General features: G+C 30.4%; 1 protein-coding gene across 1 annotated transcript; it reads left to right on the forward strand.

Moving 5' to 3' along the window:
* The first annotated feature begins 13,726 nt into the window (after positions 1-13,726).
* Positions 13,727-15,360, forward strand: LOC100801033 (U-box domain-containing protein 27). The gene has a single exon (XM_003527989.5). It carries the CDS (start codon positions 13,859-13,861, stop codon positions 15,110-15,112), a length of 1,254 nt encoding a protein of 417 aa, XP_003528037.1. The 5' UTR covers positions 13,727-13,858; the 3' UTR covers positions 15,113-15,360.
* Positions 15,361-20,477: the final 5,117 nt, after the last annotated feature.

Here is a 20,477-nt window from a genome sequence, read left to right on the forward strand (position 1 = left end):
ACCTTGATCAGTTATTGGCCCTAAATATATAATATCTGTTTCTACAATAATATCTTCTTTTTTCTTGTGGTGGAACTGGAACCATTATCTGTTTAAGTGTGCCATTAAAATGTCATGGACAAAGGGACCATAATTTTGGAAATCGAAATTGAATAGTGAATACAACCGAGCAAGGGTGACTTTACCCAAAAGGAAAGAAGAAAAAAATCTAGTATAAAGGTGATTTAATTTAAAGATAATTGCGTCATAGATATATAAGTTGAGGCATGGAATGGGTATGGGATAATTCGGGGGCTGTTTTCTAGATATAGAAACAATATTATGAACATAATCTTTCAAGGATTCAATAATCATGTGCATTTGGGGTTTGGGACTCCATTATTTGTAAAAAACATTTAACTACGGAAGAGGAGGTACTTATGTTTTTTGTTAATTGGTTTGTGATTATTTCAGTTCAATCAATCGTGGACTGACACAATACAATGTACCACAGTTTTATTTTATTTTATTTACAGAATTACAATGCATTTCTTTATCATTGAAAATATTTTTCTTGGCGAAAACCACACAAATTAAAATGAGAAGACTAATGATGAAAGTACTGCAGCATATATAACGGTGGACAAAAAATTATTATATTTATCATTTATGTTCCTCCTAATGTCCTTTTCAGTGGAATCCAATGAAATTCCAATCAGTAGTCATTATCTCAGCAAGGTATCCATAACACTGATGATACTTTTACCTCTAATTATAGTTGAATGTCTTCTAGCAAAGAAGGATACGAGATAAAGATATTTCAACGTATAAAATTTAAAAAGACAAAACTATATGCAATGACTGGAATACTACTATAACTTTCTTTTCTTTCTAGAGGGAATACTACTATAACTTTTGGAATGTAAATATTTGTTTTACACTGTTTTTTCGGAATGTAAATCATTTGAATTATTCAATAAATTAATCTTAATAAAAAATCATTAATTTATTTTATAAAGAATTAAAGAGGCTGTAAAGTTAGCTTGGTTAACTTGACCCATAAACGGAGAAAAAATGTATTTATTAATTTAAAATACAAAGTTTTCAGTCCATTAAATTTATATCTGACTTCATTTTGAATTTAATATGCTTTAGTTAATCATAATTGAACAACTTAATGAAAAGTTAGAATGCTAAACTCCATAATTATGAGTAAAGAAATCAATTAAAATAATCAATAGTTCAATTATTTTTAGAACATTTATATATATATATATATATATAATGGCTTGAGGTTGAAACCTTTATTTCACTAATTTTCCCAAAAAAATTATGGGGATTGTTTATTACCAATCTTTTTCTATTATTATTTTTAATTTAATGTTTTTTATATTTATTTTTCTTTCGTAAGACTTTTTTTTTATATTTTAATTAAGTCACTTGTGTTTTGGTTATATTCAAAAAATAATATTTAATTGTTTGTATTCCTATTTTAATTATTTCAACAAATAAATGTTATTTTCATTTTGGAAGTGTCTTATAAAAAAATTGTTTTATTTTTATTATTAACTTTAGAATGTAATGAAGACATCTAATAGAAATAAAAGAGAAGTTAAATGTTCTCCTTAATGCCGTAAAAAATGTTATCCTTAATATGATACGAAATAGTAACACTTATCACAGCCAATTTAGAGCGTTTTGTATTCGATATTAACTCTTGAACTCGGTTGAGTGTTTTTATTCCAAATAATTGTTTCACATATATAATTAACAGTACTACTCAAACATAAAGATTTTCAATCTTTTTTTTTTTAACATATGTTTGTATTTGTTTTCAATGAAAAAAAGTCCAGTGTAGTAGTATACAACACAGCACACCACATACGGAAGATACAAAATAAAACTCTTCTTGAAAATTTAGATCAATTATTGAACTGAAATACTAGTAAGTAGTAATTCACATATATAATTACCTAAAAAAAACTAATATATTTGATAGCCAAGAAGAAGACAAAAATATAAAAGAATGTAACACAAGCACACCACATAATTATGAGATAACCATATAACCATACCCCGAATTCAGTGACATTAGATACTTGCTTGCTTGAATAAAGGTGATTTCAACGGAGTTGATATTTAGTGTTAATCTCCTCTACTTGTTCCAATGACTATTTGATGTGATTGATCACTTACATAATTAAGCTTAAAATTAATTGTCCATTGCATAAAAATAAAGAAAAGAACGAAGTTCTAATTCGTTTGAACTTGAAAGGAAAGTGATTATACTTGTTATTCTACTTGATACTTCGAGGTACACAATAATTCACGTTAACTCTTCTTGTCAATTCCGATACACATTAACTCTTTATGTTAATCCTAATATAGGTGATTTTTGGTCCTTATTAACCAGGCTTTTCAATCAAAAGGTTATATATAATCTCTTAGTATTTGAATATATTATTATTTTTTTATCTATCAGTAGATATTCAATTATCTATAAGACTAATTATTATCTTTAACTTTTATCCGTAAGGATTTTAAGATCCCTATACCCGCAACTCAATTCTACTTACATACGATACTTTCTCATATACTCGAGTGTCCGAGTGTTCTTTTATTTTGTATGTCCTCCTTCCTCCTAATAAATGCACTCTCACTCTGACATTGGTCAGAATTTTGGTCAGGAAGCTTGCAGAATATACACTGATTTAAAGAATACTTGTAGAAGAAATTATAATACAACAAATTCATTCATGTGTAATAACGCCACGGTATAATACTAGAAATTTTCTTTCATATAATATACATCAGAACGTTGGTATGGAAACTCTGCAGCTTTGATCATTCATCACTGTCTATATTAATAATAACTGATTTACACTTCAAAAGTGCCCCAAAAAATAGAGATTAAACATACATTATCTCCTTCAAAGAAATGCAACTAATAGATCATACCCAATTACATCCCCAGAATCAAAATAAAATGTCATCATCAAACTTCCTCATGCCCCAACGTACATTAATTAGTTAACTAATTTGCTTCAAAAGAAATTTAAAATAAAAACCCAAAAAGTCACCTTTAGGGTGATCTCAAACTTTGTAGGCCAATGTCATTGTGTTTCTTTGAAGGAGAGGAGAACGGTATGTGTATCCTCTTTGGCAAGAACCCAAAAAAGTGACCAGTGTGCTGAGATTTGGGTTTCAACTTGAAGACGTTGGTGGTTCTTGATCCATGGCCGTGCCCCAATATGCATAGAAACAAGATCAGCAAGAGCAATAGAGTTTTATGTCTCCTACTACGTAGAGCTAGCATTATGTAACAAAGTGGTGAAGAATGAAGACTGGAGATGAAGTTTTTGGGAGTGACTATAACTATGTTTTGAGGAAAATGAGGTGGAAATGGCATGAAACGTGGGCAATTAAATGCAAAACTTTGATTGTCAGAGAAGAGCCGGTTGGGTTTGTTTGTGAGTTCATGTGGGGTTGTAATTTGGCAGAGGAAAAAAAAAGCAGTGGGGGAAGAATAAAAGAGGTTCGGTCAAAGGAATTCGGATGCTTCTTCAAATGTTGGAAGCAGAAAGTCGGAAAGCCTTTTTGGGACAGGCCCTTATGGGATAAAGTAATTATTATATTCAAAAGAAAGAAAAAAGGGTTATAGAAAAAATTGTATTTATGAAAAGGAAAAGAAAAAGAAAGGGGGTTGTATTAAGTATTAACATTATCACATTATTATGTCATCTATTTTGTGGTTAGGTGAATGTTTTGGAATCACTACGTATTAATGGCGAGGCCAAGTAACTAGGAACAGTTTTAAACCCTCTGAATGCAGGAAAAAAGAACTTGTCCATACGCCAATGATCGTGCTTTTTGTATTTGAAGCTCTCAACCCATTCCCCTAATTAAAGGGGCTCATGCATTGCCTTGTCATTGTGCACCTACAGTAAGTAAACTACTACCAACTTTACGTACATTCTGATTCTGACCTCAACGTTTCTCCATCCCCTTTCCTGCTGCTACGATCGTCATTCGTCACCAATAGCTACGGTTCCTATTTCATTACTACATTTTATTTTCACATTTGTTTCCCAGAAAATTCATTCTTTAATATTATTAAGACCTTGTACCAAATAGATGAAATCTGATTAACTAACGGTCTCAAATTCAAATCTCTTTGGCTTAAAAAGATAGCAACTAATATGTATCTATAAAATAAATAATTATCATTCATAATAATCTTAATTGACAGGAACAAAATTAGAGGATATACACGGAGCACCAAAAAAGCTATTTTGGAAGACTTCTGAAGTCTGCATATATAAACAGTTTTTAACATTCAGAGAGTACTCTTTTCAACATACATTATCTGAAGTCTGAACGTGAGTTTGCCAGTGATTTAACAAATAAAAAGGACAAGAAAAGTGTATTGTCAAACCCCAAGCGGATAATAATTAAATGTAATGTCAGAGCTTAGAGGTGGACCATATCTAAGCTCAGCCCTTCATTAAAAGCTACTGTGGAAGCCTTGGGGCTCACTGCCTCAATATTCTTTGCCTGTCCCCAGCAACACATGCAAATTGCAAAGCATTTCATCTCTGCTCTTTTTTTTTATTATATTTTTTTGCTTTTTTTTTATTTGTTGAGGGGGCAGAATCTTCCCTTGATCGTAATGCAGATTTCAATCTGTCTAATAAAGTTTTGTATGAAAATTAAAATTTGTCTTCATTATTCAGATGCACACTTTAAATTGTATATATGTTTAAATTCTTTATACAACATCTAATATATATGTGTATCTGACGCATTATTACACACAATTAAGAATATTTAAGTGTCTCTAATTTTCTTGGTTGAGCAGTCACCGTTTATGACACATGACTCTGCCATGTTTGACAATATTACAATTTTCTCACCAGACCACCTTTCTTCCCATGACATCAAAGGAGTTAAAGTTTAATTGCCATAGAAGACCAAATTGAAGTTGGTCTTCAAAGAAACAGTTGTGACTCCATGTGACCATATAACATTGGCCACATATCACAGATTAAGATTTTCGGATGTTATTCAATTGACCCTTAGAACCAATCCAGCAATCATAGACTTGTATTTAACTAGAACCAAATAGCAAACTGAAGTTAATTTGAGGGTCCTACACTCCTCGTTGAAAGTTGAAAAAGAACATTAAAAATAGACAAGGACGATCGTGGGGAAGTATGCACTGCCACGTCCCTAGACTTTGTATTTAACTAGCCACACGTCAACAAAAAAAAAAAAAAAAAAAGTCTCCTTTGAGACCCACTGATTTGATGCCATGATCTATAAAGATTAAACCCCACCAAGTTGCAACACTACCTATGAAAATTATAATGTGCTGCATCACATTTTCCCTTTCCTTTAGCTTTCATGATTCATGGAATAGTAAGTTTTCAAGGGAAAAAGTTTCAGACCCTCATCTACCTTGACAAAGGAACTATGCCAAAGGGTCAAGGTGGCTATAAGATCATTAAGACGGTTAGAAATTAAACATAACCATACCAGAAGAAAAAAAAGTGTTATTGAATTGCCTGATGAACGGTATGATTGTGACTTAGTTTAATTTCTCGCCACTCTGCATTTATTAATTTGTGTGGTACTTCGCTTTAGTTATTGAGTGGGAAGCATCTTAATTTAATCAGATTTATTGGGTGGGAAGCATCTTAAATCAGATTTTGCGGAGATATAAGTTTCTGGGAGTAAATCATGATATTATGAGTTCGTTATTTAAAGAGGTGCTACGGCTTTGAGGGAGGGAAATCATACACAGTATATACATGCATGATAGTTTGTTCTCGGAGTTGTAGATTGTAGATAGTTTTGTTGGATGAAATTAAATGGAAGCAAGTAAGCAACATGTACCCTAAGATGATTCGTAACAAATATATGGAATTTTTAATTGATTTTTTTTTATTTCTTTAACTGGATCGGCATTGCAGTAATAAAAATGTTAAAGAATTATGTTTTAAATCAAATTATTTTCACTATTAGGCCTGCTAGCATGTTCGGGTCCTTATAGGATAATTGAGTCGGTAAAGGAATATAACACGTATAAAACACCGAATTCCAAAAAAAAAAAGAAAAACGTATGAAACACCGAATACTCGTCGTATATGTCATCAAAGGTGAACTCAACAATAATAATTTTATCAACAAAAAAAATTCTACGTTAATAATGGAGCCATTGCTCGTATTTTTGCCTTTTTGTGTTCATTCACATATATATATCATCAAGCAATTATTCTCTTTATATGTGATAAAAAAAAAATACAATTTTAAGATGGATTTTTTTTTGGTTAGAACATGGTGGGACAAGGGTTTTTTTTAATTTAAATCCTGTATTTTTTATTTTAATCAATATTGTTAGTGGATTTTTACTAAGTGTTGATGTGATTAATGATAGTGATATTGTTATTGTATTATATTATTAAATGATGATGTCATAAAAGATGTAATGTCATCATGATGATGTTATCATAGACTATAAAAAATGATAATTTTTTAGGGACTAAAATCAGAATGCTATATTTTCAGGACTAAAAACAAAAAATATATTAGAAGGAAAAAATATGCAAAGATTAAAGTAAATAAAATATTTGTAAGAACATATTTATAAAAAATGTATTTAAATATTAAACTTACACTTAGTTGATAGCTAATGATTAATGATTAATAATCAACAACTAAAATTTGAATTCATCAAAAGAAAAACTAAAATTTGATAACTATTAGCCAATGAATGGTAACTAATGGTGGATAAAGTAACTTGGTTTTAAAATCAGACACAAAAGACATTTTGATAATGTGATTCAAGGATATAAATGTAAAATTTAGGGATTGATTTAGACATTGTCTTAATGATCATTCTAACGATTGAAAATGTCATTTTTTTATTTTAATTGATGATGATATAATATTTTTTATAAGATCATCAAATGATAATGTTATCATTTGTTGATGTGATATAATGATAATGTTATTATTTTTCATCACATTTAATAGTTCAAAAAACTCACTAATGATAGAAATTGAAATAAAGATAAATAAATTTTATATGAACTGTTTTTTAAAGAAAAAGGAATAAAAAAAACTCTAATTTATTAGGAAAAAAATCATTTAAGTCATTTTGTTTAATTTAAGGAATTTAAGTAATATTGTTATACACTTTCATGAACTCAAACAGTGACTTTCCTTTTTTTTTAGTTTGATTTGATTTAAAATTTTACCTTGACGCAAAAAAAAAAACCTTATTTAACAGATTGATGTACCTGGATTTATATATAAACTAGCGGGCTTCAAAATTTAAATAAATTAATAAATACACAATTTCAAACACTATAATAAAAAATTAATATACTAATAATAAATATTATATTATATTATATTATTTATTTAAATTACTTAATCTATTGAAGTTAAAAAAAAGCTTAAATTTAATGTTTTAACCAAGTAAACTTATCTAATTTATTTAATAAATAAGTTTCATCAAACTGCCATATTTTTACTTTTGGCTTTTGTTTGGTTTGGCAAAGAAAATAAAAGGAAAGAAAGTGGGAAAAAAAAGGAAAAGGAAAGAGAAGAAAATAAATAAGTGAAAAAATAAGATGAATTTTTATGTTGTTTGTTTAGAGAAGAAAGTAAAAAAACAAAGAAAAGAAATAAAGAATATATTTTTCAATCTTAATAAATAATATTTTAATTAATAAATCATTTATTTAAGTAATATTAGATTTGATATTATTAAGTAAGGTTTTGAATTTGACTTTTGTTAACCTAAAAAATATAGGTAAAAGAAAAAAATTTCACTAAAGTGGTTAGAAAGATTTCTTGACGAATATTTATAAATAAAATAAGTGAATAGTATCTACCAATAATACAGTTATCAGAAAAAAAAAATTATACTTATTTTATTATTTAATTACTTAACGCTGAAAACGAAATTGTTATCCCAATTAATCTTATCTTGTAATCTTCCCAATAATTTTAAGTTGCTTCTCTCTCTTCTTCCTTCTAATCTGGGCATATTGCAATTTTAGGTGAGATTCATTTTTTTTTTCTTTCCTGCACTGTTTCTATGAACAATAATTTTTATTTTTTCATAGCAGTGTAATAATAATCTTTATTCATTTTGTTCTCTCCTCTTTCTCCCTAACAATAGAGTGTTAGATCATACACAAATAATAATAAATCTTATTCCAATTATGTGTGATGTGACATATAAGTCATAGCTTTATCTCGAAGTAACGATTAATCAACTATATGGGAAAAATAACTCTCAAGAATATCGAAGGATGCTCCAGGCATGAAAGAGGAGTAAGAATTCAAAAGGATTATACCGGATTATATTCAAAAACTAAAATAAAAACAAATATTAATTATTAAAATGAGTTATTTTATCTTTTTTAGTTTTATTACATTTCCTAATAATATATATAATTTACAAATGAATAAATTTGTTTTTATGTAAAATAGCAAATACATTTAAACGGAGTTTTACTTTTCCCGACTAGGAACAAATAGTATCAAATTACGAAATTAATTATAACAAATTATGACATATTAATTAGTTTGCAAAATCATTTTTAATTTTATTTTACATTTTAAAAATAACTATTGAAATTCCATGTTCTAAATTTGCTCTGAATGTAGAAATGTACAAAGTGTTATTTTCGAACATTGAAGGCCTCATAATTTACATTAAGTTTGTTTAAGAGAAGTATAATTTAAATATCTATTAACTATTAAAAAATATATGAAATGTGTTTAATATTTTTTTTTTTCTTTTTAGACCACATCTTTCACCAAGATAACTCTTTCAACTATTTAACATAATTGTTATTCAGATCACAAAATTAAGATATCTAGTTAAACAAGAGCAATCCCTGATTAATCTATGTGTTCCATTATAAGTATATTTAATACCTACCATACAAAAAATACAGAAAGAATAATAAGATGTTGGAGGAGGATTTAGAATTATTTTAATCATCATGATGATTATGAGGATTTAAAAGTCAACAATTTTAATCCAAATTAAGGTAAATTACAATTCTCTTTTGAATAGTTATATATGCCAACATTTACTATTATCCGAACGTCATACATATGATTTACAAATACATCAACCATATATATATGACTTTCATTTTTTCGGTCTCGAAATACAGGAAATGATTTGCTTATAAACTGAAGGGGTAATTTCACTAATTTGGTCAGATGAACTAATTAGTAATTAGCGAATTACATACAATAATTAATTTCGTTTAGCCCCAAACAGAATTGTTTTAAAACTGAATAGAAGACCGTTGAGTCAAAGAAAGGTTTCTTGTTCCTAATGTCTAGATCTCCCCGTCAAGTAAGCTAAGAAGAATTACACGTTTTTGAATTTGAAATGATGACTATGAACAAAGCTTGGAATATGTTAACAATTTGTGCACTCTTACTGGAATAGAGTGGTTGGGTCTAATACCAGCCTGTATGATGTCTCAAGTCAAGGAATTTGTGACCAGCACGATGTATTTTTGTTCTTTTCCTTTTTCAATTTCATTTTCGTGACGACAATTAGCTCAAAATTTGCGCAAATGTACATGATTACAGGTATCTAAACTCGCCCTCTACTCTAGAATAATGTTCGAAGGGTTAGACCTCTATCAAACTATGATAAACTAAAAAAAACCACATCGGTGTTTCAATATTTTTATTTTTTTAATACATTTTTTAAAATCAAGTTAGTATTAAAAACAAAAAAAAATTGTCAGTTTACACATCGTTAATTGGTCGTGTAAGAAATTGTCAAATACAATTATATAAAACGTCCAAAAATTAAAATGAGATTGCTTCAGTGAAGGAAACATTAAAAAAAAAACCTTTTAGATAAATTAATTTTACCCGCTTCTCCTTCTGGTTCTTTAATCTAGATCTCAATCTTTAATTTTAAGGATTTTTAAAAGGATTTCCAAATTTAAAATTAATTTTTAAGGTTAAAAAATATCAGTTAAAATTAGGATAAATGACCATTTACAGTTCCAATAAAAATTTAAATATTTTTCATTTCTAGCCTTTGTACGTAATTGATTATTGTGCATTTTTGGAGAAATTAATTAATGAGATAATACAGTAGAAATTTAGTTAACAATAAAATCGCATTATTAGTATACTTGGATGACCAAAAGTGTAACTGATTCTACTTTTATTTATATCACAATTCATTATTTATTTTGGATATTTGGCATCATTGATCATCTTATATATATACAATTTTCTTTTCACTTTGCACACACCAAATAACTAAAAAGAAAAATTATCTTTATTTTAAAACATATAACCTAAAAGATTATAGAAATTTTCCTCTTTTTCCTTCTTTCACTTTGTTCCCCTCAAATTAAATGTACCATGAATGATAGAGAAAATAACGAAAAGAGTATTCTTATTCAATTAAGCAAGCTTTGATGGGGTATTCTGCTTTTATCGATTTGGAGTCTTTAACTTCAATTCAAGAGATTCATTTTTTTTTCTTTCTAGTAATATTATTTTTTATTTTTACTAACATTTTGATTTACATTAAAAGCTGAAAACGGAAGGTTTTGTTTGGTCAAATTTCACAATAGAAGTCCCAGTCGTTGAAGTTTTTGCACGCAGAAATCCAAATATTCTCGTGTCATTGTCATGCAAATCTACGTAATTTGGGTCTTTGCAGCACGAATCAGCTGCTTCTACGCTACCAAACACCAAAATTATTTTTCACTTAATATATGCACGTAATTCATGTGTTCTAATATAATATATACCAAGGGTTAAAGAATCGTTATCTTAAAACTAATAATGTAAGAGAGTATTAATATTTGAAAATAATAGTTGTAACATTTTATTCTGTTCAGCTAACTTTTTTCTTTTTTACTTTTTTGTGAGATTGTTTTAGCTAGGTATTAATTATGATAATAAGAAAGGTAGACAATCTGAACGTACTTTCCAGTTTCTCCACAGTTTCTTGCGTGAAAGTAGGGCTAGCTGTAACTTACTAAGCTGAATTTTAACCCGAAAGACACGAAAGCATAATCAATAAGAGAAGAAAGAAACGTTGAGAAGGAAAAATGATAATGACTAGTTCTTGATGGGAGTAAGAATTGTGCTATTTTCCCTACAAAGAGCTGCTTTCGGTGCCATAATGACGCGCTGTAAAACATAACGAGTCAAATTAAAGACCCCACGGGACAAAAAGGAAAAAATACATAATATCTTTAATGAGTTATGAGGAGAAATTAGTATCCGTGATTCTTTTAAAAATTAATATTTTTAATGTGTTAGTCAAGTTTTTTTTTTTTAATGAGAATGTGTTAGTCAAGTTATACATATTACTACATATCAAACAGTTTTGAAGTAGAAAATTGAAAAGATAAGTATACTTTAAAAAATGTTAAGTGATAGAAGAGTCTCCGTTTGTATATTCATATGTTAAGTGATATCATATGCTAACATATATATAAATTAAACTTTTCGTGTCAATAATTAAATTGTTTATTAACATAATATACCTTTTTTTTTACTTCATTAACGTAATATGCCTTATTAGTAATATAAATCTGCAATTCTTATACTAATAATTTAATTTCTATTAGATGTATAACATATTATGTAAGTGGAAATTATTCTAACACAAATCCGATAGTAAATAAAAGTTCTTAAAGCAAGACGTGATTTCTTTAATACAGATGAGGCAATTTAGTAAAAAGGTCAACATAAGAATTGAAGTGTGTACATAAGATAGTTTAACACAGATGTGCACAAGAAGTATGTGCATAACAGTGGAAAGCATAATAAGTTGTGTATTAATTTGACGAGTGATTTTTTTTTCAAGTTCGATCAACATAAGAAGTAAACACTGCAACACATACATCCTTTATTAATCATCAATTAATTGAAAGGTAGAAAAATGTTGAAAACAAATTGAACGGGAGGGATAGAAAAACTGTTGTCTTCTCATCAAATGTTACTAGCAGTTTATGAGCTGCGATATAGCTAGATAGTTCTAATTAATTGAAAGTTAATTAACTAGTCGACAATGCAACAACGTCATAAATTACAACTTGTAAGCTTCTCATAACGTTCTTTGGTGCTTAAGAAATTTATAGGACATTTTATATTACATGTCAAGATTTAATTATCTTAAACTATTTTCTACTCAAGAGATTTATAAAACTGTTAATTATTTTCTCAGCACTATTCCCATAACATCTCATTTAAATATGTAAGTAGATGTATAATTATATTTTAACTCCTTCAATAAAAATATTTTTTTAATTATTAAAAAATGTCATCTTATTACAATAATTATTTAATCACTAATTTTCTTAAGAAATACTATTTATTAATTTGAAAGACAAATAATAGGAAATGATAAAATATTTTTAATTGAAAATCATTTTAAATAACGTTTACATTATTTATATATTTTAAATACGAGTCATTAATATATATATATATATATATATATATATATATATATATATATATATATATATATCCCAAAAGATATAAAGATAATTTTATAAGAGTGAGATAAATAATTAATTTATTAGTATGTAATCATATTTAAATGGTTAAAATTAAGGTTATATATATTGGGTAAAACTAGAAGTTGAAGTAATTGAAAAAATATAAAACGATAGAAAAATAATAAAATTATGATTTATCTAAAATAGATAACAAGGAAAATAAATAAATATATTAAGAATAAAAGTGAAAAAATATAAAAGTTAGAAATTAATATTTTAAAATATTTAACTTTTAAATAGCGTTTCAAAAAATATTAAAAACTATCGAGAAGTTACTTAAAAAAACTTACCATACAACAAAATATTTTACCGAATATAATCTAATACCAAATAATTACTTACTCTATGTTTGGGAGCACGTTGAGATAGGGTGGCATGCATCACACGAGCCAATACTACGGTGTGAAAAAACTTGTTTGACGGTTCGATAATACTAATTCAATAATATTAGAGTTAATTTTTAATTATTTTTACCGGGTGAAAAAAATATTTTATTGAATAAATAATTATTTTTAATAATTTTTAATATTTTTTGAAATGTTACTTGAAGTAACATTTTTAAAATATTAACTCCTAATTTTTTATATTTTTTTATCATTTATATATTTATTTAATTTCTTAATTACCCTTTATAAATAAATCATGTTTTAATTACTTTTATAATATTTTACACTTTTTAACTTCTTTAACCATTAATTTTATTAAACATTTATAATTTAACAAGTTAATTTTTTAATTTTTAATTTTAAATTTCGAATTAACTTTTTGTTAATTTTATCCAACATAGCTTAAATAAAAATAAGATACACACTTATTAAGTGACTTTTAAAAAAAACATCACATTTGTTTTAATCTTTATGGTAAAATCTCTTGGTTCATCTTACGTTTACATTTAAAAATATATCTTAATAAAAATAATAATATTAATTGGTGACAATACCTATTTTTTGTGAAAAATTTGGGAAAATGTGGTCATTAGAAGTGAAAGAGCTGAATTTGGCTAAGAATAATGATACAATCGGGGCGACCAATGGAACCCCAAGCCCCACGTTCTCCCCCTCACCCCTCATCATATGCATTTATTTACTTCCCTCCAATCCCTGCACGTGTGTGACCCATTCCCATCTCAACCCTTCATCATGCCTTCTCCACCATCGGACGCTCCTCCTCATCCCACACAATAACCGAACCAATCCAATCTCTTACGTCACCCACCTTTGACTCTCTCTATCCCATTCATTCCATCTTTAAACGCCCCATTCTCTTTGATTTCCCACTGTCTCAACTAAAGAACCATGGTGAGAGCAAGAGACGATCTATGCATAAGCGTTCCCAGCTTCTTCAAGTGCCCCATCTCTCTCGACGTCATGAAATCCCCTGTCAGCCTCTGCACCGGAGTCACCTACGACCGCTCCAGCATCCAACGCTGGCTCGACGCCGGCAACAACACCTGCCCCGCCACCATGCAACTCCTCCATACCAAAGACTTCATCCCCAACCGTACTCTCCAAAGCCTCATCCAGATCTGGTCCGATTCGCTTCTTCGCCACCCAACCCCTTCCGAACCGCTCCCTTCCCCTGACCAAGTCCTCCGAACCGTCTTCGACTTCAAATCCGACTCGGACTCCCTCCGGTTCGGTTCGCTCTCGAAACTCCTCCTCTTCGCCAAAGATTCTCTCCAAAACAAACTTTTCCTCGCAAAATTAGAAGGCTTCGTGAATCAACTCGTTCGCTTCCTCCATAATGTCGACGTCGGAGTAACCGCGGGAACGAGTGTTGAATTTCTCGAACAAGTCGTTATCGTGTTGGGTTTGATTCTCGATAGCATCGAGGATCGCGAGGGATTGAAAAACTCTATGCTGAAAGGAAAGAAACAAAGCTTAGATTCTCTGCTTTTAGTTCTCCAACGAGGAAGCTTGGAATCAAAAATTGCCTCCGCTAGGGTTCTTCAATTCGTCGCCGTGGACGCGGAGGCGAAGATTTCAATCGCCGAGAAGGAAAGTGTGGTGGCGGAGTTGCTGAAATCGGCGGCGCCGGAGAAAGATGCGGCGCTGATCGAGGCCGCTCTGGCGAGCCTGGTGGCGATTTCGGCGCCGAAGCGGAACAAGTTGAAGCTGGTGAACCTCGGAGCGGTGAAGGCGATGACGAGGCTGTTGACGGAGGCGAATTTGGGCGCCGCGGCGGTGGAGAAGGTGTTGAAGATTGTGGAGACGGCGTCATCGACGAGGGAGGGGCGGAGCGAGATATGCGAGGAGGCGACGGCGGCGTGTGTGGCGGCGGTGCTGAGCAAGGTTCTGAAGGTGTCGAGCGCGGCGACGGAGCACGCGGTGACGACGCTGTGGAGCTTGTGTTACCTGTTCCGCGATCGCAAGGCACAGGAGGCGGTGACGCAGAACAATGGCTTGACCAAGATTCTGTTGCTGATGCAGAGCAATTGTGCGCCGCACGTGCGACAAATGTGCACCGATTTGCTCAAGATTTTTCTGGCGAACTCCAAGTCTTGCCTTTCGTGCTACGACACCAAAACCACGCATATCATGCCGTTTTGACGCTCTCTCCCTCACAATCACACCACGTAGTAATTAAAATTGCTTGTAAAATGTAAATCAAACCAAATTTTGTTTGTTCATAGACAAATTTAAAAAAAAAACCAATATCACAAAGGGAAATATTCATTTCGAGCTCCTTACGTTTAGTGTCAATTGTGAATCTTAATGGTCTTGCACTCTTACTAGTGTGTGTGCAATGCACGAAGCTTGCCAACGATTTGGACACTGTGTGTTTAATTTTTGGTTGAGGATGAGCCTAATTTACATTTGTCAAACTAATTATTATTTGTTTGTTTGCATTCGTGGAGAGTAATTCGATTTGGGCAGTATCTTTTCTCACTTTAGAAAAAGTAGGCAGGCAACTAAAGAGTGGGCGATTAGTTTTTCCTCTTTTGTATTAAAAAAAAAGAAGACTTGTAATAATAAAAAAATGTTTTTATAGATCGTGTGCAAAGATTTATAATAATTCATGTTTTCTTTCTAAAAAAAAAGTGATTTCGGTAGTGGTGACTGCTATCAGTATTCAAATCAAGAAGAATTCAAGCATAGTGGTTGTTTAGTTACTTATTTATTGATAATATAATTATTTTTTAATAAAATATATTTATTACAAGAGTTGTAATGTACTAATTTTAAATTTATTTGAAATACTAATAATTAATTATTGTTTTCTTAATTTTTAAAATGCAGTAACAAATATTTGAAACTAAATTAGAAACATAAAACCTTTTCCATACCAAAATAAAAAAATAGAAACCTAAAAAAACGTGAAACTTGAGAGAGAATGAATGAATATGAATTTCACTTGGAATGCATTGGTTAGGGGTTTTACTAGGTAATTGGATAATTACTCGAGAAGAGAGTCTTTTGTCATTTTTGCCCAATAATAACAAGGCGGTTTTTATAAATATATCATATAAACCAATTTGGTGCTTAAGTGAACACTACTACTACTAGAGTACTAGTACAATGTACCTGCGTTTTTAATGATACTAGTAGAATAATAGCGAGATTCCGGAACTGTGCGGGTATGAAGTTCCGGAGAGAAGTGAAGAACTTGAAGTGACTTAGGGTTAAGATTTTAATTTGATGCACATAAAGCAAACAATTTGTTGAGAAAGAAAGAGACAGAGTGCCGCAAAATGCTGAAATATGGTTGCTTTGCTGACTGTAACGGGAACTTTCTCTTTCAATTTAAAATTGTTTGTTTGCTAGAAAGGAATGAAAAGGATGGGAATCTCAATTGAAAAAGAAATGGGATAAAAGAATGGAGAGGGAGACATTATAGGTTTGACCACTCCAATCCCTACGGCATACATGCAAAATAGGAATGCTTATAGGGCCCTAAACAATACCCACCCTCCATTATGAAATTTTTAAATAACCTCATCAGATTTCTTAAATCTTGATAAAATAATTAGCCGATCCATAATCTTGAGAAAAAGTGGACATATAGTTTACCAGATCTACATCAAATACAACTAGTTTGTCAATTGCGACAAAGTTATTAATTGTTTGCTCCATTCAGCTCCCTCCAATTTTATTTCTGACCCAAATACAACAAATGCACGCCACTGATGTAGACTTAAATAAATAATGGATTCAAGCATTATATTTTTCTACCTTTATTTTCTCTTACAATACACCTAACCATTAACCAATGACTTATAGCAGCGCATAAATTATATCCGCACCACCAAAATCATTTTAAAGCGAGTTTTTAGTTAGTCGGTGTAATATTGTAATACGCCCAATATATGAAACTCCCCAAATTTTGAACGTGGCAGAAGTAAATTTCTCTCTCTCTTATTCTCTATCCTCCCATCCAAATATATCACCGGTGTAAATAAATTATAGATATAAAATACATGTTCGAAGCTTATGTAGATTAATTGATTGAAAAATATTGTACAATATGCTATGGCGAATATCCTGATTTATAAGTGAATGAATTGTTTAATAAAACACAAATATTCATAAAATTATTGATTATTGATATAACATCACTATGTCAAAGTTTGTTTGTTGGGAATTGAATTTTTTGAGTTGTGTGAAGAACGTGGCTTGCCGCACGAAGCAATACAAAGGAAAAAGATGGGAGGGAAAGCATGGTTGCAAAATGTGCCGAGCCTTATGTTTGTCCTAGCTTTTGAATAGATAGAATGAGAAAATAATAGAGAGACTGAAAGGAACTAAAATCTAAAAAGAGACAGACAACGAAAAGAGGCTAAAGAAGATAGCTGTGCTTAACTGAGATTATGATTTAAGGAAGTAAAAAAAAAGCAAATATTTAATGAAATTATTTATTATATTAAAAATTATAGCAATTATTTAATAATTATTTTTAATAATAACATGTTTAAAACTCCCATTAATTTGCTGACCCAGTCAAAAAAAAAAAAAAAACTTGCTGACCAAGCATCAAACTCTCCATATTTAATTTGATTTGGTTATGTTTGCATATCTCAAATAGAGTTATTCTTATTCAAAAGTTAGATTTAAATGAAAAACCATCCAACTTGGTCAAAATAGATCTAATTGGATTTCATGGATTTAAGTTAATTTTAAATTTATAAACTAAATTGAATCAATCCAATCTAGAATATATTGGATTAACATGTATAGTTGAATATATAAAGTTTTAAAGAACTTTATAATCTATTTGTGTATGTAAGTCTAAATGTATAAGAGGAAAATCTAATCCAAAAGACTAGATTTTTAGATGAAAAATTTTAAAGACTTAAAAGTACTACATCATCAAGTAATTTATTTTATTTAATGTGAGACTCTTTAACATTAAACACTTGGGCTACCGGAAAACATACAGAAGGGACCAGGTTGGAAAGTTACAATCTACTGGAGTAGAGGTTAGTTGATATTTTTACTCAACAATTGTAGTAAAAGTACTTCCTAACCACAATAGTTATCACTGTCCAATATATATCTACAGCAACCCGAAACCTCCTTGTTACAATTTAGGATGCACCGAAAGAGATACGGGGACATATACGGGAACAAGGACGAGAAACAATAAATCTAGAAATTCTAAGATACGGGTACGGTTAGGAAACAACAAATTTTTTTAATATTTTTTATTATTTAAAAAAAACTGAAAAATAAAAAAATCATGAGAAATATGTAACAACACTAGCATATTATAAACTTCTATCTAAATAATAAATGAGTGTACAATAAAATTACTCAATTAACCTCAGTTAAATTATTGATAGTTGTTCAAAAATATGGGTACAAATGTCATTTAATAATACATCAACTTTTATTCTTCTAAAAAAACACCCTCAGCCTCTTTCTCACGAAAACAAATGCTTTCTTCCTTCTTCTTCTATCTTTCTCTTCTACGCTTCATTCTTCTTCTCTCCGCCAATCTACTCCGTTGTCATGTCGCCTTCTCCACCAAATCCCTCTCCCCTGTCTTTCTCTTTTTCTTCCTCCATCTTTTCACAGGTGTAGATCCTCTCTTGCTAGTAGCCTCTCCAGCCAACTTTTTTGAATTGTTGATCTTCATAGACAGATAAGATTGAAAGTTACAAATTATAACCAAAACGCAATGTTAATGTACATCATCTCTGACCACCAAACAACACTGTTGCACCATTGTCGTCGTGCCGCACCATCTCTGACCAGAACCATCTCCTCCACCCTTCATCCACCGTGACCAAACTTCGACCACCACCAAACAGCATTGTCGCACCACCATCGCTATGCCCCATCGTTTTCGACCACCACTTGCTTTGGACTGTGGGGATGCGTGTGTAGGATAACATCATCCCCAATACGTCCCCACAAAAGGTCACTGCCATTCCCATCTTGGTCAACCGTATCCAAGAAGTCAACGTCGTCCCTTGTCTGTCCCCTTGCTATACCCGTCACGTCCCCGTCTTGCATCAAATGTGCCTCATTTAAAGATGCATCCATTTCTCATATTCCATATGTTCCATATGGCTAACACCCAAACAACCATCCACTTTTCCACCTCATGCTTAGATTGCAAAAACTGAAAATGTTTCCAATAGTGCAATTAGGAATTGGTTTCCAAGTTGCACAATCTGATTTTTAACTTCTCAAGCATTGGTTTCCAAGAGTTCATCACTCTCCTTGGATTTATGTCAATTTTTATTGGAAAATCAACACTCTAATATTATTGTTGGGTAATCAATGTTCCCACAAATAAAATTACTTACACCCACAAAGGATCGTGAGAACATAATAAAGATTATACCATAAAAAATAATAACAAATACAAAAATTTAACGAGGTTCGACACCTCTTGCCTATGTTCACGAAACCATCTCAAAAAGTATTTCACCACCACAAAAATGATTAGAAGATTGTAACCCACCCCAAATAGTGTATCACTCTACAAACTTGAGTATCTCACTTAATGGTTACAAGAAATGATAACATTCACACAAAAACACTTTTATTTCAACAAAGTGACTTTGTTTCATAATCTCTCTTCTCACACACTCACTCTATATGTGTTGTGTTTCTTCACTAATTCTCTTCTCTATTTATAATGAAGACTGCCACCAAGTATAATAAATAAGCTATTTTGGAAGTTGAAACAAAAATAATTTTCAATGCATCCATTCAACTAAGGTTTATATATTAAAATGCAATATTTCACTTTGCATTTAAGCCACCTAAATCTTAATAATAAAAATTCAATTTTCAATGTGTATGCATCTTATCTTTTGACTTGAAACTCTATAATTTTAAGAGATAGTTGACTAGCTTTGTAGTTGTGTTGATGGTATAATATAAATATTAGATTCATTGACTTTTATGAATAGGTATTCGGAAACAATTGATTCCCCACATTCAATTGGGTTAGTTGAATTTGGTTAAAAGATAATAAATCCAATACTCAATATCCTCCTAAATCTCTAATAATAATAATACTCATCGTTCGAAAGTTATTAGCTCGTGTGCTCTTTCTTTACGGCATTGATGACACGTACCACTCAGTCGTGGGTGGGAACTTTAGTGCTATTTCTATGTAGCGTAAGGATTGATCATGTGTCGGGTGAGGTTCGTTAAAACTTGAAACTAAAAGAATTAGACAAGAAAAAATAATAATTCAATTGATCTGCAAATCCTTAAAAAATGATTTGTTGTATTCTAACTAAAACTAATATTGGTCTCAACGTTTCAATTATTAGATTTTATTATCATTTAATATCTTTTGATGTAGGTCTCAGTAATAATATACTGTACTTTTACCTTTTCTTTTGAATCCTCAATCATAGTACTACTTACAAAGTTACACCTAAAACCGAAAATTATACTATTAGACTGCTATAAATTATACCATTCCTATTAATTAGGTGGCAAGTAGATAGGA

This window comes from Glycine max, chromosome 6 (assembly GCF_000004515.6).
Source record: "Glycine max cultivar Williams 82 chromosome 6, Glycine_max_v4.0, whole genome shotgun sequence".
Classification (NCBI taxonomy): Eukaryota; Viridiplantae; Streptophyta; class Magnoliopsida; order Fabales; family Fabaceae; genus Glycine; species Glycine max.

Coding starts and splice junctions, on each gene's coding strand:
- LOC100801033 (XM_003527989.5), top strand. CDS start 13,859: ATGGTGAGAGCAAGAGACGATCTATGCATAAGCGTTCCCAGCTTCTTC.